This window comes from Bubalus bubalis, chromosome 3 (assembly GCF_019923935.1).
Source record: "Bubalus bubalis isolate 160015118507 breed Murrah chromosome 3, NDDB_SH_1, whole genome shotgun sequence".
Taxonomy (NCBI): domain Eukaryota; kingdom Metazoa; phylum Chordata; class Mammalia; order Artiodactyla; family Bovidae; genus Bubalus; species Bubalus bubalis.
This window is the reverse complement of record NC_059159.1, coordinates 132083373-132110562: the sequence shown is the minus strand read 5'-3', so window position 1 is coordinate 132110562 and position 27190 is coordinate 132083373. Positions and strand designations below refer to the sequence as shown.

At 50.6% G+C, this 27190-nt stretch overlaps 1 protein-coding gene across 1 annotated transcript in view; it reads left to right on the top strand.

Moving 5' to 3' along the window:
* Positions 1-27190, top strand: part of LOXL2 (lysyl oxidase like 2) — a 112430-nt gene that overhangs the window by 61442 nt on the left and 23798 nt on the right. Inside the window, exons 5-8 of the mRNA XM_006069549.4 lie at positions 3320-3542; positions 8547-8730; positions 17136-17287; positions 25129-25296. Of these exons, the coding sequence (XP_006069611.2) occupies positions 3320-3542; positions 8547-8730; positions 17136-17287; positions 25129-25296 (727 nt within the window). The remainder of the gene's footprint in view (positions 1-3319; positions 3543-8546; positions 8731-17135; positions 17288-25128; positions 25297-27190) is intronic.

Genomic DNA, 27190 nt, shown 5'->3' with positions numbered 1-27190 from the left:
TAACCACTGGACCTCCAAGGAATCCCTCCCTCCCTGGTTCGTTCTTAAGTGCTCCCTGAGGGCTCTTCTCTGTAAGCCAGACCTCAGGGTGGGGGCTGCAGTCACTGCAGGTCAGGAAACCTAAATGCAGCGGGGGTAATTAGATCCCGGGTGGCAGGGGCCAGGTGACAGCACCCAAGGCCAAAGGCAAGATGGGCGTGGCTACTGAGTGGCCAGCAGAGTCAAAGCAGCAATCAGAATAGACTGGCCCTTGCAGACTTGTGGGGTTGGCCAGTTGATCTAGCTGGCTGTCTCATAGTGTTCCCAGAAGTGAAATAAGAAGCTTCTCTGATACTTATTCAATCTGTAAAAGCAGAAGAGTTTTAGGTTAAGAGAACAAAAATCTGATCTGTATCATAAAAACAGGTCCAGCCCCTCAATGTCCAGACTTGAGAAAGTTTACAGACCTATAAGCCCTTGAATGAAGAGGAGGCCAGGTCTCCTTGAAGAAGGACTGTGGCACCCTGTGGCACACTGCCAGAAGTGTACACTGTTAGTCGTTTACCCGAAGGGACCTATGATCTTTCACCAAGGTCATTGCATTGTACACTGGAGAAAAGGAAATGATCAGAACTTTCAGGAACCACTGGACACGGGCTCTGAAAGGACCCTGATTCCAGGGACCCAAACATCCTTGTGGCCACAGTCAGTATGGACGTCAGGTGATCAGTGGAGTTTTGGCGCAGGTCCATATCACAGAGGGCTCAGTGGGTCCCGGAACCCACATTGTGGTTATTTCCCTAGTTCCAGAATGCATAATTGAAGTAGACAGTCTCACAGAGCTGGCAGAATCCCTACCAGGTCTGGTTTGCTCCTTGGCTGGAGGAGAGCAAGGAGGACTTCTCAATTTCAGTGGAATCAGTTCAGCTCAGTGTTACCCAGCCATCAGCCTAGATACCTCTTTCTCAAGCATGCTTCCCACTTGTCCAGTGGCTGTCCTGTAACTCCAGTCACCCACCATCAGGCCTAGAGTGGGTTGTCCACGTGTGCATGTGCACACTAAGCTACTTCAGTCGTGTCTGACTCTGCGACCCTATGGACTGCAGTCCACCAGGCTCCTCTGTCCATGGGATTCTCCAGGCAAGTAAACTGGAGTGGGTTGCCATGCTCTTCTCTAGGGGATCTTCCCAACCCAGGGACAGAACCCACGTCTCTAATGTCTCCTGCATTGGCAGGCAGGTTCTTTACCACTAGAGCCCCATAGGAAGCCCATACATCCTCCCCAGTGCCTCCTATCTGCATCCCCATGTCTTCGTCCCGGGGTGGGGGAGGAGTGGCCTGTGAGAGTGACTCATGGGGGCGGGGTGGGCCACCCTGGTGGAGGCCTGTGGAGGATTGCATTCCTGTGATCTGACATCAGAGGACAGAGGGTCTCTCTGGGGAAGGAAGAGCAGCTCTGTCTGCTGAGGGAACCTCATTCTGTGTTGAGAGCTCAGTATATCTGTTCCTGGGAGAGCCTGGTGGTCACTGAAAACTGGGAGCTAGATGTTCCGATCCAGTGAGACCTGACCACTCCCTGTGCGCCTGACATCCCCTGGGAGTGTTTGCTCGCCCGACTGTGGGAGTGTCGTAACAAGCTATAATATCCTACCCGCCACCTCAAGTGTGTTCTGTCCCATGTGCGAGTGTCATGGGAAACAAACTGGAGGCTGTGTTTCCAAGTGCAGGGGCCTTCCAGGGAGTGGGGAGGGCCAATGGCTCTTGGAATTCTTTTTTACTTCTTATTTATTTATTTTGGCTACACTGGGTCTTCATTGCTTTGCACAGGCTTTCTCTAGTTGCGGTGAGTGGGAGCTACTCTTCGTTGCAGTGCGAAAGTTTCTTATTGCAGTGGTTTCTCTTGTTGTACAGTACAGGCTCTAGGGTGCATGGGCTCTGATGTTGCAGCTCCCAGGCTCTAGAGCACAGGCTCAGTAGTTATGGTGCATGGGCTTAGGTGCTCCGTAACATGTAGAATCCTCCCAGACCCGGGATTGAACTTGTGTCCCCTGCCTTGGCAGGTGGGCTCCCATCGACTGTGCCACCAGGGAAGCCCTGGCTCTTGGGATTATTAACAGTCCTCCTGTGTAGTTCTGTGCTCTGGCTGTAGCTATGTTGAGCACAAACCCTGAACTTTCCAAGATAGTCCTTTTTCTTTCAAGGATTCTGTGTCATTGCACGCATAGAATAGAATTACTACCAGTCGCAGTTTTTGGTAAGGAGAGATATCAGTGGCATCTGTCAGGTTTATCCTTCTTCTCTGTTCACATCCCATTCACTCTGAGGCAAAGCAGAAACTTCCAGGCCTGCTAGACCAATAGGGACAGGACTCTGCTTCTGTTCATCTGGGGCCAACCTACCCTGGGCAGCCCCTCCTCTGGGCAGTCCGGCAGCAGTGCGTCTCACTGGATTCTGCCAATCACCGATAAGTACACAGACTTCAAAGACCCAGGACAAGAGAGAGGGAAGGGTAGCTTCCCCACTTCACCGCTTTGGCAGCCACAAGTTTGTTTCCTATGTCTGTTGAGTCTGTTTCAGTTTTGTATATATTTTGTAATATTTGTTTTAGATTCCACACATAAGTGATATCCTATGATATTTGTCTTTTTCTGTCTGACTTACTTCACTTAGTATAATCATCTTGAGGTCCATCCATGTTGCTGCAGATGGCATTATTTCATTCTTTTTTTGGCTGAGGGATATCACATTGTATTTGTCTCTCCAAGATCCCTTTTTACACTTTGCTTGTATAGGCATTAGTATCATATGTCACTACACTGAGTTAGGGGCTTCCCAGGTGGCGCTATTGGTAGAGAACCTGCCTGCCAACTCAGGAGATGTAAGAGACTTGGGTTCAGTCCCTGGGTTGGGAAGATCCCCTGGAGGAGGGCATGGCAACTCACTACAGAGTTCTTTCCTAGAGAATCCTATAGACAGACAAGCCTGGTGGGCCATGGTCCATAGGGTCACAAAGAGTCAGACATGACTGAAGCAACTTAGCATGCACACACACTGAGTTAGACCCTTGTCTGCTAGAATGTGAGCTCCCTGGAAGCAGGAAGCCATGACTGCCCTTCCAAGTCTGGCTCCCCACTGCCCAGCATGACCAGTGAGTGCTGGCAGACATGCCCTGCAGAGCCCTGTCTGGAGCAAGACTAAACTGCAGGAGCAGGGACCATGTCTATCTGGTTCCACTACCTCAGTGACTGGCCCCGGGCAGGGGTCAGTTGCCCAGCTGTGAAAGAAGGGAGGGGTGGGCACCATGATGTCTTGGTCACCTGCCCTGTCTCGTCTTCTGCAGGATGTTTGCCGCCCGCAAGAAGCAGCGCTACTGGCCATACTCCATGGACTGCACAGGCACAGAGGCCCACATCTCCAGCTGCAAGTTGGGCCCTCAGGTGTCGCTGGACCCCGTCAAGAACGTCACCTGTGAGAATGGGCTTCCGGCTGTGGTGAGCTGTGTGCCCGGCCAGGTCTTCAGTCCTGATGGACCGTCAAGATTCCGGAAAGCCTATAAGCCAGAGGTGAGGATGGGGTGGCAGATTTGGTACCTGGAGGGGTGGGCTGGTGATTAAAGGATCAGACAGGGAACCCCCTCTCCCCCCGCCAAGAGAACCGGCAGCAACTCAGACCACTTTTCTAGAGGGCAGGAAGATGCAGGATACTTGTCAGGGCCAGCCTCACTGATAGATGCTGCTGCTGGGATGTGACAAGCAGCTGGGAGCCTGCCCCCAAACATGAGCACCCTTACCTGTCCTTCTGGCAGTGCTGCTCAACTCTGAGACTAGTGTCCCCCTGTGGTGGACAAACACCCGCGAGAGGGCTGTGCCTCACTCCTGACCGTCACAGGTTCTGTGTGCTGTCTGTGGACCGGCATGAAGGGTCGGGGTGAGAACTAGGGGCTCCTGCGCGATTCTCTGAGAAATCAAGCATCCTAGAGCCCTTGGCAGGCTTCCCCGGTGGCTCAGATGGGAAAACAATTCGCCTGCAATGCAGGAGACATGAGTTCGACCCCTAGGTCTGGAAGATCCCCTGGAGAAAGGAATGGCCATCCACTCCAGTATTCTTGCCTGGAGAATTCCATGGACAGAGGAGCCTGGCAGGTTATAGTCCATGGAGTCGCAAAGAGTCAAACACGACTGAGGGACTAACACTCACTTTCAGAGCCGTTAGAAACGTGGTCCATCTCTCAAAAGCACAAGAAATCAACTACAGTGGTTTTCAAACAGGTTTTACTTATTCTGCATCAGAAAGAATAACAACTTTTAAAAGCTTTCACAGAGTTAGTGCAGTAAGTCCCTATATATATGGATGACTTTTGTTCCAAGAGTATGTTAAAAATCCAGTTTGTACATAAGTCCAGCAAAATTAGCCTAGGTACCCAACTAACACAATCAGTTCCTAGGCTTGAAATAAAAATATAGTACTGCTATATTCTATGGGCTTCCCTGGTGGCTCAGTGATAAAGAATTCACCTGCCATTGCAGGAGACAAGGGTTCGATCCCTGGGTCAGGAAGATCCCTTGGGGAAGGAAATGGCAACCTACTCCAATATTCTTGCCTGGGAAATGCCATGGACAGAGGAGCCTGGTGGACTACAGTCTATGGCATCGCAAAGAGTCAGACATGACTGAGTGACTAAACAGCTACTACTGTTTTGTATATAGTACTGTATAGGAAAGTACAGAAAAGCACAACACTTGCAGAGGATGCAGCCGTGTGACAACAGACGCTGGACACTTGAACTAACTTACGTAATTGGACATGCAAACACAAGTTCGCACCTTTGGTAGTTCACAACTTGAAGGTTCGTACATAGGGGACTTCCTGTAAATGGAAACATGTCATCAGCACATCTATGTTATCTGTGCCTGTTATCACACTGTATGTTTGTGAATCAGTACCTGCATGTGGGGGGAGATGTATTAAAGAGGTGTGGATGCACATCTGAATTATCATCCCCATCTCAGCTGACTGATTCCTTAGGACCGCTGAGCTGTCCCGGCCAAGGCAGGCTTGATGACTCCTCTGAAGAAGAAAAGTGAAAGAAAGTGAAAATGTTAGTCACTCAGTATTGCCCTCCTCTTTGCGACCCCATGGATTGTAGCCCACCAGGCTCCTCTGTCTGTGGGAATTCTCCAGGCAAGAATACTGGAGTGGGTTGGCATGCCCTCCTCCAGGGGAATCTTCCCAACCCAGGGATCAAACCCAGGTCTCCCACATTGCAGGGGGATTCTTTACTACCTTTTGAGCTACCCAGGAAGCCCCCCTGAAGAAGAGAAAGTGCGCTATTCTCTCTTCCCTTGGAAATCACTAGTTGGCTCATCTTTTTCCCACTTTCCTTTTCGCACATATCCCTAAAGGTTCTCTGTGACATGCATGTTCTGGAAACTACTAATCCAGGCCAGTGGGTGGGAACAGTAGAGGGATAGTGTGGGAAAGAGAGCTAATCATTTACTAAGGAATGACGCCCTGTGCCGGACGAAACTTGGGACTTGGTATTGGGGGGAGGGTAGTAACAGCCCGTCCACAAGCCGAGGCAGCCCCACTCCGCATCTGCTGCCCCTCCCCCATTTCTCCCCCATGCGTGCGTTTGTGCTGTCACTTTAGCCGTGTCTGACTCTGTACCACCCTATGGACTATAGCCCGCCAGGCTCCTCTGTTCATGGGATTCTCCAGGCAAGAATACTAGAGTGGGTTGCCATACCCACCTCCAGGGGATCCTTCTGACCCGAGGATCGAACCCACAGCTCTTGTGTCTCCTGCATTGGCAGGCAGGTTCTTTACCACTAGTGCCACCTGGGAAGCCCCTCACCCCGTCTCCCTCTCCAATCTCTCCTCTCCATCGACATCTGTCAACCTGCTCATGAATGGGGAGTGATCCCCTATCTACTTGTCCAGTAGAAACAGGGTGATGCAGAAACCAGATAAACAGCTTTGGGTGCTGTATTTGGAAAGGCTGGGGTGGTGTATTTGGACAAAAGAATAAGCCTTAAATAAAAGGCATGAGGTGAATGCAGCAAGTCCAGGCATCGACCAGAGGGTGTGGGAACTCTTTGGGGTGTCTTCCAGACACTTCTGGCCAGCAGCCAGCCCTCCCCCACCCTCAGCCCTGCCCCACAGGGGCGTCCAAACTGCACGGACCTGACCACACATCTCACGTGTGCAGGCAGGCCACACAGGCACACCTGGACAGTGCCAGCCCCCACGGCCCCTTGCTGCCCCCCCAGCCACATGATTTGATGGCCACATCCTTTCCACAGCCTCAGGCTGAGCCTCTGAGCTTGCCTCATGTGTCATCCAGAATACCAGGTCCTACTGTTTTGGAATTCCTCTTACTGTGTGGTTGAAAGCAGAGGAATCAAGTTATACCAAACCAATTAAAAAAAAAAAAAAGATCAAGCGAGGCTTACATCACATTTTCCCTTCTTTCTTTTCCTCCAGGGCCAGCTGTATCTGCCTGGCCACTGCTAGATGGGGTGAGGTTACTTGGAACTCTGCCTCCCACAAGCTTGAGTCACGGATGGTCCGCTCCATGGGAAGGGGACCTTGGAATCTGGCTAGGCAGCTTGGGAAGGGAAGTGGGGGAAGGGAAAGGTCATGATTCTACAGCCATCTGGCTGGATCCAGCAGTTGTATTTGTCGTGTTCTGCTAAAGCTAGAATAAAGATTCCTGAAGCCAGTTAGGGGTTTTGCAGCCCCTCCCTGTCCCTCTTTTCTTCTCCCTCTAGTGCCAGGGTCATTACCCAAGGTCAGTAAATTGGGGTGCAGACCTTGACTGGAAGATGGAGACAGAGGCGCTTGTTCGATGTCTTGGCTTTCAAGGTGACTAGTGGTGGTTTTCTTAGAGGTGGTGGTGGTTTTAGTTGCTAAGTCATGTCTGACACTTTCAACTCTGTAGACTGTAGCCCACCAGGCTCCTCTGTCCATGGGATTCTCCAAGCAAGAATACTGGAGGGGGTTACCATTCCCTTCTCCAGGGGAGCTTCCCAATCCAAGGATTGAACCGCATCTCATGCATTGCAGTCTCCTGCATTGCAGGTAGATTCTTTACCGACTGAGCCATGAGGGAAGTTCAAGGTGACTGGTGTATGTTAATGTTTGAAAGACACCACCACCAACCAGGCCTGCCTCATTCAGGGATGGGATGGACATGGGATGCCTCCATCAGTGAGTGGGATGGAGTCCAGGGCTGTGAACTGCAGAGGCAAAGTAGAACAGTGACTCTGGTCTGATCCCCACACGCAGAAGTGCTGCACAGTTACCCCACACTCCCTTTGTATTGAATCAAATAGAATCAATAGTTCAGAGCCTCACAGCCTTCTGAGTTGCCCACCCCAACATGCGTGCATGCACAGACACACACACACACACACACACACAGAAACTGATGCAAAGCAGGATATGTGGGCAGATGGGAGTCAAATGACCCATCTCCTATCTTGTAAGGTATGATCCAGTGGGATTAAGATGCTTGGGAAGAGTGGGTCTTACTCCTGTGCAAATATAAATAAATCCCATAATACTATTAAGGCTTCAAGGCCGATGGTGAGCAATTAGGGGCAATTAAACTATAACTGGGCTTCCCAGGTGGCATGGTGGTAAAGAATCCACCTGCTAATACAGGAGACAAAGGAGATGGGGGTTCAATCCCTGATTTGGGAAGATCCCCTGGAGAAGGAAATGGCAACCCACTCCAGTCTTCTTGCTGGGAAATCCCATGGACAGAGGAACCCGGCATGCTGCAGTCCATGGGGTCACAAAATAGTGGGACACGACTTAGTGACTGAACAACAACAAACTGTAACCACCTATCTCTCTGAATGTCTGGTGGGGCTGTATCTCCTGAAGGGCTGGCCAGGTCTGGGCTTGGAGTAGAGTCAGGGGTGGCAGAAGCAGGAGTGGTGACCAGGCAGAAGTCCAGCTGCAGGACAGATGTTGGTCTTAACCAGTGGGAGGCTCCCCATCCCCTTGCCTGGGCAGAACTCCAAGTCTTGGCTGCCTTTGTGCTGCCTTGGTCAGGCCCCGCCCTCTCACCCTCTGTCTTCTTTCTCCTGCCTCTCATGGGCCTGCAGGGCAGGATTCTTGCAGTGTGATCACCTTAGTGCCCTGGAATCTCCCCAAGGGCTGGACAAGCACTCTGTTACACGTCTGATAGAATTAGGATCCGTTTGGAATCTGCAGACTTTGTGGGTAGGAGTGTCTTTCAATAGTGCTGAACTTCAGGTTCTGGAGTGAGGGAGTGGAGGGAAGTACTAGTGGTTAGGCCCTAGAACAAGTATGGAGTGGGATGAGGAGTTGATGAGAGTCCCTGAGGGGCTGCCCAGTGGTCCAGGACAAAGATTGCAAAGGGAGCATGCAGCTGAGCTGAACAGTGAGCATGCGCGCTTCCCATCCCTCCACAGACGCTCACACAGATGGAGCGCTGTCAGCTCCCAGTCTGGTGCCTGGGTTTGGAGTGGGGAGCCAGGGGGCATCGTGAAGAGAGGGGAGTAGGCTGTGCTCAGCAAAACGGTGTGTCTCTTCAGCAACCACTGGTGCGGTTGAGAGGTGGTGCCAACGTCGGGGAGGGCCGCGTGGAGGTGCTCAAGAATGGAGAATGGGGTACCGTCTGCGACGACAAGTGGGACCTGGTGTCTGCCAGCGTGGTCTGCAGAGAACTGGGCTTCGGGAGTGCCAAAGAGGCCATCACGGGCTCCCGGCTGGGGCAAGGTAAGGCGTGGGGAGAGTGTTCCTTGGCCTCTCTTCACAGAAAGCATCACATGGGAGCCCAGCCTGGGCTGGCTTTGTCCTTTACAGTCCCTTCTGGCTTTGCCTCTTCCCTCCAGCACCTGTTTCCCAGGTGGTGCTAGTGGTAAAGAACCCGCCTGCCAATACAGGAGACATAAGAGAAGCGGGTTCTATCCCTGGGTTGAGAAGATCCCCTGGTGTAGGAAATGGAAATCCACTCCAGTATTCTTGCCTGGAGAATTCCATGGACAGAGGAGCCTGGCGGGCTACAGTCCATGGGGTCACAAAGAGTCAGACATGACAGAGTGCACACCCACATATCCAGCACCCCTGCTCTGTTAGACAGTCCTATACCTCTCTCTAGGTAGTTCAAGCTGGAAGGGCGTTAGAGAACATTGTCCCCATTTTATGGATTTGGAAGCTGAGGCCCCGAGAAGGAAGTAAACAACCAAGATAAGACAACATATTAGCAACCATTGGATATTCTAACAGAGGTTTCCCAGCTCCTAACCCAGTGTTCCCCAGGGCCCCACTGAGAAAGCTGGAATTTCCAGGCCCTTTCTCCAGGAGAAGAACTGGGAATTCATGAGGCTGTGGACCACCCCAGGCACAGAATTCCAAATCTTACTTTCCCCGCCTAGGTTAGTGCTATGAACATTCTCTCCCTGCCACCAGAGGTTGGGAACAGTTTGCACTTCTCCCAGTGTCTTGAGCTGCTAAGAAAAAAAGGGGCCTGGCTTTTGTTAAGTGTCCCAAACAAATCTTTCTTCTGAGCAAGGAGCAAAAGTATAGGAGGCTTTCAAGCCCGTCACCCTGTTGAGAGGAATGTTGTAAATGAGACATGATAGCATAGTAGGAAACTTCCTCTCCCGAGCTCTGTGAAGGCCATTGCTCGGTGTCAGCCCCTGTCCTGCAGAGAATGGAATCTTCGCTCCAGAGTCTGCAGCCCAGAGAGCGTCCAGCCTTCCCCCCATAGAACTGTGTTGAGCAGAGGAGACCAGTCATCTGGAATCTTCTCGCCACTGACCCCCAGGGAGGCTGCTGCAGCCCGGGGATTGCTGTGGTTTAGAGAGGGTGGGGAGGAAGGAGAGTGAGCTGCCGGCGAGGGTGGGCTGTCCTGTCCTGTGGGGAGAGGATGTTTCCACGCTGTCAGACATAGGGCCGTCGCCCTGCAGAAAGGAATATGGTTAGGTCATTGATCACAGCCTGAAGGAAATAATAGCCAGTGGACCCAAGAGAATCTTAGAATCATAGATGGTATTGCTGCAGAAGAGCTCAGAGGTCATCTGGTCCAAGAGATGAGAAATCTGAGGCTCCAGAGAGCAAGTCTGAGGCCACACCCATGGTTAGTGGCAGAGAAGCATGGAAACCTACATCTTCTAACTCTCGGGTGTAGGTTTCTCCCTTGTCCCCACCTTGTCTCATCCTGCTTACCTTCAGAGCATCTCTTATCTCCGTTCTCCAACCCCCGCAAGCTTCCCGGGTATTTCCACTGACATTTGAGGGTCTTGGATGGACTTGAACTTTGAGTGCCAGCTGGTAGTGATCCCACATGACACTCCTCCTCCTCCCCTGTTGTGGTGAGCTCCTTGTGGCTCCCTTGGGTTTCAAATAGCCCCAGAGTCCATTGTACTCATTGGCTAGTGCATTGTTGTGGTCTGGCAAGGCCCCCAGGACAGAGACCACTGACTCCAAGGAGTGGACAAGCACTGGATGGCATAAACATTCCACTTTTCATGGGTGTGTGCTGTTTGACCTAATTATTTCACTGCCCAGAGCAGCCAAGCGTTTCCAAGGGCCCACAGAACTCTTGGAGAAAGAGACAGCTGGCATTTTCAGTGCTGTCCTTGAAAGAACCATTGGATGATTTATCACCTGCTGCCACGCTGGACAAATCACCTCTGGTAGACAGGAAGGGAAAAGTCCACATTCGATGTCAAGTCACAGAGGAGCAGACAGGGTCTGTCCTCAGCTCAGGCTGTGGCTTGTGGACCAAATTACCACACCTACAGCGACGGTGGTGAAAGGGCAAGGGCTCAGGTTAGGCAATCTGAGTCCTGGTCCCAGCCCTGCCACCTACATGCTTAGTGACCTTGAGCAACCTTCTGGGCCTCAGATTCTTCACTGGGTTCATGGTGTCTTACGTTCTGTCTGGCTCCAGCCTCCTGTTCTCACCAGTGTGGATGTTAGGTCAGAGTCAGGCACTGCGCTTTGTTTTCTGAGATCCCTGAACACATCTGGATTCCCGCTGTTTACATACCCGCCTCCCCCCCATGCCCAGCTTATAGCACTCTGTGTGTGCTGTGTATGTGTGTGCTAAGTTGCTTCAGTCGTGTCCAACTCTTTGCGACCATATGGACTGTAGCCCACCAGGCTCCTCTGTCCATGGGATTCTCCAGGCAAAAATACTAGAGTGGGTTGCCATGCCCTCCTCCAGGGGACCTTCCCCACCCAGGAATCAAACCCACGTCTCTTCTGTCTCCCGCGTTGGCAGGCAGGTTCTTTACCACTAGTGCAGCCTGGGAAGCCCTATAGTGCTCTGGGGATATTCATTTTATCAAGAATGAATGAATGAGTTTCAGTTGTACAAGCAGGATCAGCTGAACAACCACTTGGTCAAGAATTTCCAACTCTCCCAGACATCCCTAGTGGTCCAGTGGTTAAGACTTTGTGTTTCCACTGCAGGGGGCCCAGGTTCAATCCCTAGCTGGGGACCTAATATCCTGCATGCCAAGCGGTGCAGCCAAAAGAAAATTCTAACACTCCAGACCCACGCTATCCAATAGACATAAAACGGAAAGTTTTAGTCGCTTGGTCATGTCCAACTCTTTGAAGCCACATATGTAATGTTATTTTCTAGTAGCCATGTAAAGAACAAATAAAAAGGAACAGGTGAAATTCTTTAAAGCAATCTATTTTCTTTAATAATATATATATTTCCGAAGTATTATGATTTCAACATTTGATCAACATAAATGCTCTTGATGAGGTAGTTCGCAGGTGGGGTACTGACTCTCGGAAATGTAGGATGCATTTTGCGCTTGCAGTCCATCTCAGTCTGGACTGGCCACATTCCAAGGACTCAGTGAGGCAGCAGCCACTGTGCTGGATGGAGCAGCTCGAGATCAGTCCCTTTCAGATCCTGAAAGGACTGAAATTCAGCAGGCCTGAAATCTCTGATCAGGAATACTGACAGCATGTGCCACACACGTAAAGCCTAAACAAAAGTCTCCAGAAACATGGCTAACATGAAAAACAGATTGCGTTGTCCTAGTCTATTCTACTGTGATCTTCAAAAACTAATGACAGCCTACAGTTGATTGTGGGTCCAAAGTCCATAACACTGTTCTGAGAGGTTGGCCATGGCTTCTGTCTCACATCCTTCTCCTGCCCCAGGCCTGTGGTCACAGGGTTCAGGTTGGGGAAAAGCAAGGCCAAGGTGGAGGTGGGGGAGGCATAGTGAGTGGATGGACAGTCCAGAACCCAGGATGAGGGCAAAGCTGGGGTTCACGATGCAGCGGATCAAATCCAGATCAACAAAAATTAGCTAGGAACTCACAGACACTCCTGGGCGAGCTCAGCTGGACATCCAGGCTGGTATTCTTTAGTAACACCTCATACCCTGCTCGACTCACAGCAAAACTGGGTGGTATAGGGAAGAATGTAAGAAATCCTGGCTCTTCCATCTCTGCACTCTGCTCTGGTGTGCCATGAATGTGCAGGCTTCAGGAAAGTGGGTACTGCCCTCCCAGGCCTCGTCGCCAGATGTCTAGAGACAGCCTTCTGGCCTTACATCGGTTAGGCCAGAAGGAGACTAAGCAGTTGTTTAATCTCTAAGCCATGTCCAGCTCTTTGCAACCCCATGGACTGTAGCCTACCAGGCTCCTCTGTCCATGGGATTTCCCAGGCAAGAATACTAGAGTGGGTTTCATTTCCTTCTCCAGGGGATCTTCCTGATCCAGGGATCGAACCTGGGTCTCCTGCATTGCAGGCGGATTCTCTACCACTGAGCCACTTGGGAAGCTCCAAGCAGTTGTTAGTTGGAGTCTAAAGTGTTAAGGCTCTTGCGTTAATCTCTTCTCTCCTGTCCAGTCTCAGAATTTAGCAATCCATACACATTTGTTGAGTACTGTTTGGGCTGGAGCCTGGAACAGAGAATTCATTTCTTCCACAGACATTTCTAGTAAGTGTTTCTGCTCTCTAGGAAGTTAGCTCAAGTGGACAAAACAAGAAATAGCACCAAAGGTATTTTACACTAACAAATAGGTGATGATATATAAGAAATTATCCTGATAATATCAGGAAAACTCGAATGAACTTTTTGAGCAACCCAGTAATTCTTATCATTTATTGAGTCCCTGGTAACTTGACACAATTGGTCTCATTCAATCTTCAAAAGCCCAGTCCTGCAAGAGAGACATTGTTATTGCCTTTTACAGATGGGGAAAGTGGAGTAAGAAAGGTTCTGTCACTTCCCAAGGAGACGCAGGCTGAATCTACTCTAAGGCTGAAGCTGCAGCTTACTGCTTTGTAAGCAAGAAAGAAAGATGTAAAAAGTAAATGCTGCAGATGAGAGTGAGGCTGCTCAAGCCGAGCCACAAAGGACTCACAGTGCTCCCTGAAGGCAGACCTCTACTTAGATGGGCAGAAAGCAGGAGATGTTCCAGGAGGGAGGAGGCAGAGGGAGCACCCCTAGATGATGGAGAACATAGGCACTTCAATGGCTCAGCTCTCTCCAGAGCAATCCGCTGCTCTTTCCAGCAAAGGATTTCCTCCCCTGACTCTCCTGAAAGAACTTCAGAAACTCAGCAAAATCATGCTGTGAGTCAGACTGTCTGGTTTGAGTCCTGGTTCCTCTTTTGGGCTGTTACTTTATCCTTGGTCCCCAGTGGGGTCCACTCTGTTGGGTTGTTGGGGTGATGAAATGAGTTAATATAAACAATGTATTTAGGACAGAATCCAAAACATGGTGAGTGCTCAGTAAATATTAGTACCATCTACCACCATCATCACCATCACCATTACCACCACCATCCTCATCACCACAACCACCACCACCACCACCGTCACCATCCTCATTATCATCACCATCACCATCCTCATCACCACCATCATCATTGTCATCACCACTATTATCACCACCATCCTCATCACCATCATCACCACCACCACCACCACCATCCTCGTCACCACCACCATCATTATCATCACCATCCTCATCACCATCATCACCACCGCCATCACCACTATCATTATCATCACCACCACCATCACCATCATGATTACCACCACTGCCACCATCCTCATCACCACAACCACCACCATCATCACCACTACCATCATTGTCATCAACTCCATGATCACGACCATCCTCATCACCATCACCATCACCACCACCACCATCACCATCACCATCACCACTACCATCATCACTGTCACCACCAGTACCATCATCATCACCACTATCGCCTCCATTTTCATCACCATCACCACCATTATCATCACCACCGCCATCACCATTATCCTCATAATCATCTAACAAGCCTCTGCTCTAACTGCACATCCAAGTCCTAGGTTGCTGCCTGTTTCTGAGCCCATCTTAATTCATGAGCCATGGCCCTGCTTGCTTCAGCATCTCTGTTTGGAATCTGTATTTTGCACAGCGTTTCTGCTCTGAGTCCTTGGGTGTTTCTAGCCATAGTGACTGATGTGTTTGTTGGTGTTTTTTGGGGGGGGCAGGGAGCTGCACTATGTGCCATGTGGAATCTTAGTTCCCCAACAAGAGATTGAACCCATGCCTCCTGCAGTGGAAGCACAGACTCTCAACCACTGGAACATCAGGAAAGTCCTGATTGATGTGTTTTTATAAATTTTATAAAATTCCAAGGAATTGGAAGCGTCTTCATTTATGAATTTCCAAGGAAATGGAAACTTGGCTCTTACCCATTACAGTGGGTTGCTCCTAGAAGTTAATTTCTGGCCTCAGAGTCTAGATCCCAAGTGTCTCCAGAAACCCAGAGCCAAGGGTCCCTCCCTGGGGCTCCAAAGTGCAGAGAGTTACCTCCATCTTTATCATGTGCCACATTATGTTACAAGTCTGTCTAAGTGCCTATATCCCCCAGCCACGTACTATGAGCTTGTCATGACAGGGACTGCTGTATTCCTCTGTGAGTTCCCAACACTGGTACAGAGGCTGACAATCAACAGGCACTTACTTAAGTCAAGGATGTCCATTCAGATACTGTTTGCAGCACCTCCTATTTGCTAGTCTCTGGTTGGTAATCCCCAAGGAACATAGATGTAATGCCTGCCCTTGTGGGACCTGCAGCCCAGTAGGGAATCAGACAGACATTGAATAGAGAGCCACCAGAATACAGCGTGAAGTGGAGTGCTCAGTGGAGGTGACCTGAGGGGACCCAGCTTAGATGAGGCTTAGAAAGGTTGTGCCATTGAAGTGACATCAGACCTGAGCCCTGAAGGTTGAGCAGGAGTTCACTGCTAAGGAAAAGGAGGAAGAGGGTCCAGGCAGAAGGAATAGCCAAAGGAGAGACATGTGGTCAAGCTGGGGAGGAGCAAGCATAGCTGGGACGCTTTGTGGAGGCTGGTCCCTGTTTGGACCATTTGGGAACTAATTGTACCCTGAACTGCAGTGAGATACTATTACAGGGATTAAGATAGGGGAGTGACATGATTAACCATGCATTAAAAAATCTCATGGGTTGTGTGTGGGGAATATTTTGGAATAAGCAAGCAGGAGGGAGACTAGAAGCTATGTCATTTGTCCAAATGGGAGGTGACAGAGTTAGATAAGTGGCAGAAATGAAAAGCACTGAGATTTGGGGGGAGTGAATAGGACATGATGATGGGTTGCTTGTCTGTGGATAAAAGAGGAGGGGGTGATGCCTCTGGGTTCTGGCAAGAACCAGGAGGATGGAGGTGCTGCTTCCTGAGTTAGGGAGATGCTGTGGAGAAGCAGATTAGGAAAGGTCCTCCTGCTGAAAGCAGAAAGAACAAAAGCAGATGACTCTTTCAAGTTCACTCTGAAGGGGAGGAAAGTGACAGGCCAGAAGGAGGTGTGGGGTCAGGTGAGGGTCGTCATAAAGATGGGAGATTTTATGGGCTCAGATGAGTGCTGAGGGATGGACCCAAACCAGAGGATGATGGTGAAGATCAAGAGAGAGAGGAGGTCACGGAGCAGGGCAAGGCACAGGGTGGGGGTTGAAGCAGCCCAGAGGTCCCAGAAAGAACTAGACTTGGATCCGTCTTTATGGGCTAGACAGAGGAGAGGTGGTTTTGTGAGGTGAGTTGAGTTGAATACTGACAAACTGGGAATTCCCTCTTCCCAGCAGTGGGGAATTCCCCCTTGCCATCCTGGTGCCTGTATGGAAAGCTTCCCACATGTGCATTAGGGGTCCCTGTGGGATGTCTTCTGTCTGCCCCTGCGGCTCCACGCTCCTCCTTGTCCACATGGTTCAGGGCCCTGGAAGGCAGGTTTGGATGTGGCTAGTAGGGAACACTGGGGGAGATTGGAGGTGAGGAGGAGCTGGGTCTTTATTCTCTCTGAGGGCCGCTGTGTCCCTTCACTGAGGGTAACAGCTCTTAACAGGTGACCTCCCCACAAGGCTCTTTTGTTCTCCTGGACCAGATATTAACATCCTCCCCTCATCCCTGGTGGCTCAGATGGTAAAGAATCTGCCTGCAATGCGGGAGACCTGGGTTCGAGCCCTGATGTGGGAAGATCCCTGGAGAAGGCAGCAGCTACCCACTCCAGTATTCTTGCCTGGAGAACTCCATGGACAGAAGAACCTGGTGGGCTACAGTCCACGGGGTTGCAGAGTCAGACATGACTGAGTGACAGACACTTTTCTTTCTTGCGGGCCTGGGGGTGGTATTAGTCCACACAATAGACTATGCATTGCGATTTTGTGATTTCCTCATGCTTTGTTCATATTTTTATTTTTAAAATTCCTTTCTATAACTCAGATCATCCAGTCTGAGAATGCCATCTCTTTGCTGTAGGGAGTCCGACTACTCTGAGAGTTGCCCCTTTAGGATTCATCAATACACAGGGTGTACAAGTTGAGAAGGGAACTTAAATGCCCTCTAGACCAGCTCCTCTATTTCAGCTTCTCAATATTCAGAGAGGCCGAGTGAGTTGGTCAAGGTCACATCAATTAGTAACAACCTTTGTTCTTATGGGAGAAGTGACTCCCAAGACAACATTCTCTCCAGGTAGAAGAGGCCTGAGTCATTGAGCTATTGTGGGAGGCAGTTGGGAGCATTCTGAGGATGGGAGAGGCATGTTCTTACTGTCTGGGACTTCCTTTCCCCTTGAAGAAACTTTCTTGTGGAAGCCTTCATAGTGCCTTTTCATTTTCTATTTCCAGGGATAGGACCCATTCACCTCAATGAAATCGAGTGCACGGGGAATGAGAAGTCCATCATAGACTGCAAGTTCAATGCTGAGTCTCAGGGCTGCAATCATGAGGAAGATGCTGCTGTGAGATGTAACATCCCCGCCATGGGCTTCCAGAAAAAGGTGAGGAGCCTGGATGCCCAGAGGGGACTGTGTTATGTTTTGGTCATTGACTCCGCAGAAAGGGTAGACCAGATGGTCTCAGGCTGAAGCTTGCCCACAGGTACTTTGATGGTGAGCTCAGAAAGTTGTTGGGCTCTACTGCTGTCACCTTCAGTGGCTGTCACCTGGCTTTGGTGGAGGTGCCAAACGAAAAGACACATGGATAAGCTCCACTGTCCTCAGAGATTGGGGATCCTCTGTGTGCCCCGCCGTACTCTGTGGCTGGACATACAGTGTGATTGCAACTCAGTGCTTCCTGCGAAGGATTCAAGGACTGCAGCACCTGTGGTCCCCTTGGCAATGGCCCTTTCCAAAGACCCAGAGGAACCACAGTTGGTCTGTAAAGCACACAGATACAAGCACGATGTAGCCAGTGTTTGGGGCCAAAGACTGTACTTTGGTTTCCAGAGGGAAAGGAAAGGAAACCTTAACAACATTATGTCTGATATACACCCCTCCCTTCCTGAGACGGGGTCTCTAAAAACCTGCATCATGTACCCTCACGTTGATGACTTTTCCTACAGGGATAACTAACAAGATTTTGCTAGGAGGTCTAGCCCATCCTCCAAAAAGGCCTGGTAAATCCTATCTAATGCTTTGTGCTAAACCATGAATTTGGTCACCAGGCTGGCACATTGGAAGAGCTTCTTGAGGGCTTATTTTTTAAAATGAGCAAATGCAGACACGTTGGGGTACAGGATGGCTCTCCAGCCAGGCTCTGACACTGCTTCTTGACCCTGGCATCATCATGTCAAAAGCACTACTGAACTGGTCAGCCACAACAGCTTACTGCCCCATGGGGCTAAAAATGTGAACTCGACAGCTCTCCGCTGAGCCAAGTATTTGCTTGTAAGTGAGCAGGGGCGTGGGCCACAGCCCCACAGCTGTGGGAAAGGCTTGGCATCTCTAATTGCTGAGCAGCATTCCAAGAAAGTCATAATAGAGCTCCAAAAGCTGACGTGCCAAGAGTCCCCGTGCGCTGGGGTACCATTCACTTCAGACAAATTAGACTTGGGTAGAATGGGGTTCTCAACCCAAATGAAAGGCCTAGGCCAAAGAAAATGAGGTTTTCCACAAGGGCTTTATGGTGGGTGGAGCTGAGCCAGGCTGTGTGCCCAGGCATGCCAGTGGGGGCACCACACTCCTAGCACAAAACACCCTCATCCTTTCAGAGGCCCTTCGGGCTCTAGAAGGTGAGCCTTGTGCTCAAGCGTGGGGTGTGGGAAAGCTTTATGCCTGAATCTGGCCATTTCTATCCCCTGGAAGGGCTTTCTTCCTGGTGGTAAAAGATCTGCAGTGGTAAAGAATCCACCTGCCAATGCAGGAGACATAGATTCGATCCCTGGGTAAGAAGATTCCCTGGAGGAAGAAATGGCGACCCACTCCAGTATTCTTGCCTGGAGAATCCCGTGGACAGAGGAGCCTGGTGGGCTGCAGTCCATGGGGTCACAAAGAGTTGGACACGACTGAGCAACTAAGCGTGCACACACAAGTCAGTTCACTATCATTCACTGGCTGATTCCTTAATTAATCTCTTTCAGGTTTCAGTTTCCTCCTTGGAAAATAAGGAGGTGAGAGAGGTGATTCCTAGCTTCCCTTCCAACCCCCAGTTCTTTAAGAAATTGACTTTTCATTGAATGACTAATAAATAAAACTCACAGACATGAAATTGGGAGGTTTCATCCATTCAGCCACAGCCAAGCTGTGTTTCTTTCATTGCTGGGGAGACATGCCAAGGTGGGAAGGCTCTAGGGCTGGCAGGTGGGTTTACCAGGCGAGCTAGTCCACACAGGGTCCCCTGGCAGCCTTGCTGACCGCCAATTCCCTTCTGAACTGTGGACCTGGCCCTGTCTGGATGGCAGGACCACACCCACGGGTGGAATGTGAGTTGGAGAATGCCAGTGCTTGCTTTCCTGTTAACATCTGGGTCCTGTTACCTCGCTTCCTACCTGCCACCTCCAAAAACAGGTGAGGGACTGGTGAACTGCAACCTTATCAAAATACAGGGCGGCCTCGCCATGCCCCACTGGCTGGAGGTAGGTGTTTTGTTTTCTCTATTCATGCTCAGAAAAATTCAGCTTCCTGCATGTCACTCCCTTCTTTCAAACTGCATACTACTGCCACCTAGAACCAAAGGAATAGGAAAAAAGAAATGCCTGGGATTGTTTTAAGAAATTTGGAGAAGGATGGACCTCCCCTGGCATCCTTGAGGGGTAATGAGGTGGAGAGGGTGTGGGCCAGAGGCTCCTGGCTGACCCCGAGACCTCTTGGGGTTCCATGGATACTGGAACTTCGAGCCAGGCCACTTCTGGAATGGGGTGCCCAGGAGGGGAGCCCTGGGAATGGAGAGCTATGTATTGGGCTGAGTTTGAACTTCATGGCCAGCCTCTCTTGCAACCCCCAGTCTCCTCTAGGAAACGAGAAAAGGCCCCCAATACATCTTCAGGTGCCTGGATTCTTCCAGGGGCAATGAAACCCTGCTCCCTGTTACAGAGGTTGCTCCAGGCCTGCTCAGCCTTGGCGGCATGGCCACAGCTTGGAGCTTTAGGAAGTGTCTCAAGAGGAGGCCCAGCTCCCATTGAAGGCCTTATGTTTTCTGTGCCCCAGAGTCAGTGTGCAGCCACGTTCTTCAGCCAGAGCCTCTCAGACTTTTGTTGGCTCTAGAACCTAGGACAGGAACACCTGGCCAAGCAACCTGGGCTGCACAGACAGTGGGGGACAAAGGACAGGAATCCTCCCAAAGAGAGCCCTAGAGACAGGAGCCTTCATACTGAGACTCAATATAGGTGAGTCTCATATAAGACTCAAGTCTTCATTTTGAGACTCAAACTTGGGAGCCTCACTGCCCCCTGGTAGTGGGAAAAAGTTTGGACTCGGAATTCTTCAGGCTCCCCAGTCCTAATTTTTGCAAACTTTAGGGTAATAAAATGAAGTCTGTTTTTTGGGGGGGAATTGCCTAGGAGAGGGGCTGCAGAGGGAGCCAGCTGACCCCAGTGCAATCAATAAGGCAGGGCACAGTCCATTGCGAAATAAAAAATAATAATAAATCCAATTATCTATCAGCACTGCCCACTGGCATTTTGAGTGAAGTGAAAGTTGCTCAGTCATGTCCGACTCTTTGTGACCCCATGGACTGTCCATGGAATTCTCCAGGCCAGAATACTGGAGTGCTCCAGGGGATCTTCTCAACCCAGGGATCAAACCCAGGTATCCTGCATTGCAGGTGGATTCTTTACCACCTAAGCTATCAGGACATTCTGAGCTTCAGTGCTAACCTAGCCCCCATGAGGGGTCCCTGCCCATGGCTTCCGGTGCTCCAGGGTGTACCTCTGTGCAGGCCTGAGGCTCCACCAGCCTTGGTGCTGGAACTCAGAAACCACGAGGAGGGGAAGGGGAGAGGATCTGGACTTCCCAAAGAGAAGGAAGGCTCCAGACTCCCTAAATCAGGATGCAAGCCATTAGAGGGCTCAGCTTGTGGCCTAGAGGTCAGTCCTGCGGTCGCCATCACAGTCCCTGCTCTCATTTGTCCCGGACAGTGTCCTCCAGGCCATAATCAGTCCAGGAGGCCAGAGACAGAGGAGACCAGGCGGGTGGTGAGAAGGGCATATGTGAGGGGTTGGCACACCACTCCTTGCCAAGGCTATAGATGCTTGGAGGCAACCGGAGATGGTTTTCACAAGGCACAAAATTACGAGCTTTAGTGATTCATGGAGAAGGGAATGGCAACCCACTACAGTAGTCTTGCCTGGAGAATTCCATGGACAGAGGAGCCGGGCAGGCATTAGTCCATGAGGTCACAAAGAGTCGGACACAACTGAGTGACTAACACTTTAGTGATTAAAGCTTTCGTATCCTAAGCCTCAGGACCCAGTCTGACTCCAATGGACAATACAGTAAGTCCCCTACATACGAACCAGTTCTATTCCCAGAGTGGGTTTATAAGTTCAGTTTGTTTGTTTTTGTTTGTAAGTCCAACAAAGTTAGCCTGGCTACCCAGGCTAGTGCAATTGGCTATCTATGAGTACTGTAGTGTAATTGGTTTATGATACTTTTTCACACAAATAATACATAAAAAACAAACATAAAAAATAAAGAAAACATTTTTACTCTTGTAGTACAGTACCTTGAAAAGTACAGTAGTACAGTACAACAGCTGGCAGGAATGGCACATTCACATCCTTGAAAATCTGCAACTTGAAGGGGATTTACTTCCTATGTAGGGGACTTACTATAAAGCCCTCAAAACATGGGGCCCAAGGTTCAGGACCCCAACCTCCCAGCAGGAGGAGTTCTCTATCCTGACTGTAAGGCACAAATTTGGTCCTCCGTTCTGACTCAGCGATTCCTGCTTTGGGACAAAAGCACCCTTGAAGAAGCGGGCTTAGGTGGATGGTTTGGAGGTGGTTTAGTATGGTAATGAAGAGATGCTTACTCCATCTGAGACTCCCCTCATCTGTGAATGGGGATGACATGGTACCACTGCCTCCTAGGGATGCTGTGAGGACCGAATGCCCATAAAGGGCTTACATAGGGCGGGGGACAAGGTAAGCGCTCTGAAAGTTTGCCTGTGAGTTTTCCAGCACTCCTCCTGTCTCGTGCGTGCCTGCTAAGTCAGTTCAGTCCTGTCTGTCTCTTTGCGACCTCATAGCTGTAACCTGCCAGGCTCCTCTGTCAATAGGATTCTCCAGGCAAGAATACTGGAGTGGGTTGCCATTCTCTCCTCCAGGGGATCTTCCCAACCCATGGATCAAACCCACGTCTCCTGAGTCTCCTGCGTTGCAGGTGGATACTTTACCGCTGAGCCACCTGGGAAACCTGCTCCTGTCACGTAATAAAAGCCAAATAAATACTGGATGAATGAATGGATCTGGGGAATTACACACAATTCACTTCATTTCTGAGGAGGTGCCAACATTACCGGCAGAGTTCAGTAAGCACATAAAGGATGAAATACAGGTGTTCATTAGATCTCAGATGAGCAGAGGGGATGGCTTGAAGTTACTTGGAGACATCCCGATGGATTGAAGGTACACCCTCCCCAAGGGCTGCTGGCCTTCCTATGGATGTTGGAGCTGGCTGGTTTGCCTCTCACTGAGGCTCAGGCCTTTCTAGGACTTTCTCCATGGCTCTGCCTGCTTATTTGTTTTTATATAGATCCAGCTTCCCTGGTGGCTCAGCGATAAAGAATCCACCTGCCAATGCAGAAGATGTGGGTTCAGTCCCTGAGTTGGGAAGATCACTTGGAGAAAGAAACGGCAACCCACTCTGCTTTTCTTGCCTGGAAAACCCCATGGACAAAGGAACCTAGTGGGCTACAGTCCATTGGGTCACAAGAGTGACTAAACAACAACAAAGATATGTTAGTCACAGGTGATGTGCAATCCTTAGCCAGTGTCCAGCACCTGGACTGGGGTTTCCTCCAGCCCAGAGGCACTCAGGAAGTCAAATGTCAGTCTTCCGAGGGCCAGCCCTCTTCCTACCTGCTCTGACCTCTTCTAGGTCCTCTGAAGAAAGGTTGCTTTCTGCTGGGACTCCCACCCTAATAATGATCATTGCTGTGATGATGTCTGAGATTTCTCAGCACTCACTGAGTGCCAGGCCCTGTTTGAGCACTTTACAGGAACCATATATGCCATTTATGCATCGGCTCAGCCCTGGTAGATAGATCTAAGGTCGGGACTGCCCTCGGCTTGTCTGTTTGCCGGCTGACCTCTGTGACCCTCCCAGCCCCCAAGTCAATAAGAATTAAGACCTATGACTTAAGGGTTGTGCTGTTGCTAAGGACTGGCAAACAAACAGCTGAAGATTCCTGGAGTATTAGGTCTTATCTCAAAGGGATGAATTGTTAGAACCATAAAGGGAAGCAGGATAAGGTACTTGGATTAAGGACTACATTTTCAGAGCCCGTCCCCCAAATTCCAGTCCTTAATCCAAATACCTTATCCTGCTTCCCTTTATGGGCTTGGACTCATGTGTGGTCCATGCTTTCATTCTGTAAGCCTGGTGTTGTATTCATCCATTCCAAAGGGAATTGTGGCATGTACTTAACATCTGAGAGGTGCCGTCTTAGTTATCGATCCTCCAGTAAACCAGACCAATACAGCTCTGCTCTTTGGCTCTTATATATCATCAGAGAGACAGCCATTAAATTGTAAAATTATAAATTAGCTTAATTATAATTGTCAAGAATGCTAAGAAGGAGATGTAAGTGGGCACTGACCCCCATTGGAGAGAAGTGCCACTGGGTATAGAATTGGAAAGATGAGTGGGAACAGCCAAAAGCAAAGGGGCCTCTGTATGTAATAGACTTCAGTGTGAAATGAGACGTACTGTGTAACTTGGTCAGGAGAGTTAGGTCGCCATGGAAACTGAAAGAAGGCCATGTGCCTGGAGGTAAAAGTCACTCTAGCTTCTGCATGGAGAATAGGTCAGTGAAGGCAAGAGGAGAGGCAGTGGGAGGGAGGTGAGGAGGGCTGTTTCAGGCCAGAGGTGAAGGTGCCTGGCAGGAGGGGTAAGGATAGAGCTGGAGGGAAGAGCGTGAGTGGGAGGGACTTGGGAGATAAAATCCATGGAGGAAGATTCTGATGGGATGTAGGGCATCAGTCCCCAACCTTTTTGACACCAGGGACCAGTTTTATGGAAGACAATGTTTTCCACCAACCAGGATGGGTTGTGGGTGGGATGGTTTCTGGGTGATTCAAGTGCATTACCTCTATTGTGCACTTTATTTCATTATTATTACCTTGTGATATATAATGAGGTAATTATACACCTCACCATAATGCAGAATCAGTGGAAGCCCTAAACTTGTTTTCCTGCAACCAGACGGTCCATCTGGGGGTGATGAGAGAGCGATGGGGAGCGAATATAGATGTGAAGCTTCCCTTGCTCTCCTGCTGCTCATCTCCTGCTGTGCAGTCCAGTTCCTAACAGACAGGGGTGGAGGGGGTTGGTTGGGAGCTTCTGATGTAAGGGATAAGAAAGAGGGCGATGCTGACGCTCGCTCCTCGATTTCTGGCTTGTCTAACAGAATAGATTCAGGATCAGCAAACTATCTCTTGCAGTGCAAATCCATCCCTCTGCCTGTATTTGTAAATATGGTTTCTTGGGCACACAGCTGTGCCCTGCTATTTACATATTGTGGTCCCTGCATTCACCCTACACGGTTTGCTGCCCCTGGGGCAGGTGGTAGTGCCTTTCATTGAAATAGAGAATGAGGGGGAGGTAGAGCACAGGTTTAGGTGTAGAGAGAAAAAGAGGACCAGTTAGATTTGGGGTCTCCGAGGTGCCAGGTGGGACTGTCAAGTAAGAGTTCTTCTGGAAAGGACAGCAGAGGGTGTTGTGGGAGGAGATGCAATCAGGAGCTGGAACTGGGGTACAGGAGAGGGTGTAGGGAGGAGAAAATGGTCCCAGAAAGAATTGGGGGATTCTACCATTTTAAGGCTTCTTATTGCCTCTTTCCAAGTATCTGATCTGAGACCCACCCCCCTGGTGGGCTCATGGGCAGCGGAGGCAGATTCTACTGTGAGATCAGTGGGTCTATAGTGGTGTCAGTGGATCTCCCTGGCTGTATTGGCATCTAGAGTCCTAGGATGGCTGCAGTAGGGCAGGGGAGGGGCACCTAATGCAGAAGACCATGCTGGGCATGATGCCCAGCACACAGCAGGTTCTCAGTGATGCCAAACTTCTGTGTCTCAGGCAGGACCCCCTGCCTTGGGGAAATTGAGACTGAAGGCAGTACCATAGTGGGGCATCAACCTGCCTTCCCCTCCCAGTGATCATGCCTTCCTTTCCCTCCACAGCTGCGCCTGAACGGGGGCCGAAACCCCTACGAGGGCCGAGTGGAGGTGCTGGTGGAGAGGAACGGGTCCCTCGTGTGGGGCATGGTGTGTGGCGAGAACTGGGGCATTGTGGAGGCCATGGTCGTCTGCCGGCAGCTAGGCCTGGGGTTTGCCAGCAATGCCTTCCAGGTGAGAAGCCCCCACCCCCACCCCGCCGCCGAGGGCCTTGAATCCTGCATCCAGTCCTATCCTGCCCATCTCTCGTCAGCCCCCATCTTCTGTGACTCCCAGGAGGTAGAGAGCCATGGACTTGGAGGAAAAACCTCATCCTGTCCTCCACTGCTCTGCCCCCTGCAGCCCCAAGTCCTTGCATGGGTCACGCACTCTCTGGACTCTGGTTTCGGGTCTCAGCTCTGTGCACTGGGCTTGACCACGCCAGGGGCTCATTCTGGGGTGTCCCGACCTGTCTTTTGCAGGGGGAAGCCACTCAGTCCTATGGCGGGGGGAGCATGTGGAGACCACCCGACCCAACACCCCAGACGCCTTAGTTCAGCGGTCCCCAGCCTTTCTGGCATCAGAGACTGGTTTTGTGGAAGACAGCTTTTCCACAGACGGGGTAGGGGCAGGATGGATGCTTCAGGCAGTAATGTGAGTGACGGAGAGCAATGGGGAGAGGCAGATGAAGCTTCGATTACTCACCCATTACTCACCTCCTGCTGAGTGGCCCGGTTCCTAACAGGTCTCGGACCAGTACCAAGTGGGTGGAGACCCCTGTCTTAGCTCGCTCCCTTGCTGGCCCCTCTTCCCACAACATGCTTCCTTGCTGTGTCCACATCCATGCATCCTCTCCTTGGTTGGCTGGCAGTTCCCCAAGCCTTGCTTCAGGACCCTTTCACAGCCACTGCACACTCCTGCCACCAGCTCAGAAGTGACTCAGCCAAGAGCAGCTAGGCTCCACCCCCCATCAGAAAGGAACAGAAGAAAGACAAGCAGTGGTTTGGATTAAAAAATCATTGCCCTCTGGACCCCATCCTGGGATGGAACATTGTCAGAAAGAGGCCAGGGGCAAGAGGAGTGGGAGCCAGGAGGCTGGAGGTCACTTCCCAATTGGACCCCCACCAGCTGGCTACATAATGACCTGCCACCTTTCCCAGCCTCTCTGTGAACATGGAACAAATAGTCCAGGTCCTCCATATCCAGGCTCTATAAACACCTTTCTTAAGCTTCTCCCAGAACAGGAAAATGTCCGGAGCACCCCCATCTCACTTTGCTAACCTGACTTCAGCCCCTGTGCCCTGGGTGGCTGCTTGAGGAAGGGGTTTCTTAGTAGCGACATGGGAGAACTCAGCCAGGCAGCCCTGTGGCAACTCCACAAACCACCCAGAAGGAAGGGGCAGGCCTCTGGTACCCGGGCCCTCTGGAAGCCTGGCTTCACACAGCCACATCATGTTTCTGCTGATCCTGCTTATGACCAGCCAAGGCACTCGCTGGTTCTCCATGGAGTGTAGAAGAACAGTGCTCATTGCAACAGAGTGGCCGTCCGGCTATTTTTGTTCCCTGTCAGCGCTTTCCTAAGACACCTGATTCTCACAGCGGACGCTGTGAGATGGGCCTACCCTTGACCTCAGTACACTGATTGCAGGCCTTATCCCTTCCCGAGGTCCCAGTTTTCTCTCTAGAGGATGAGGAGTGCGTAGGTTCTCTAGAAAATCAGAACCAATGAGATGTATGAAGATGGAACTGTTGACAAATGTGACTAGATTTCTTCTCTCCTGCCAATTCTGATCAGTTGGTGGTGTCTCCCTGGAGCACGGTGGTGAGAAGGATTCTGAGAGCACAGTTAGGCTTAGAGGAGAGTGCTGTGATAGATTAGTAATGTCTGCCCAGGGCTCAGGAGGAGGGAGCAGGCAGTATGGCTGCTGTTCCTGATACACAGCATTGAGCACACTCTTAGCTGTGCTTTCCAAAAGGGGAGAGGGGCAGAATCCAAGTGCAGGGGGCGGGCTTCATTTGCGCTGCCACCAACAAACTGCATGACTTGGGTAAGTGACTCTGTCTTGGCCGTCTCCATATGAAAAATGGG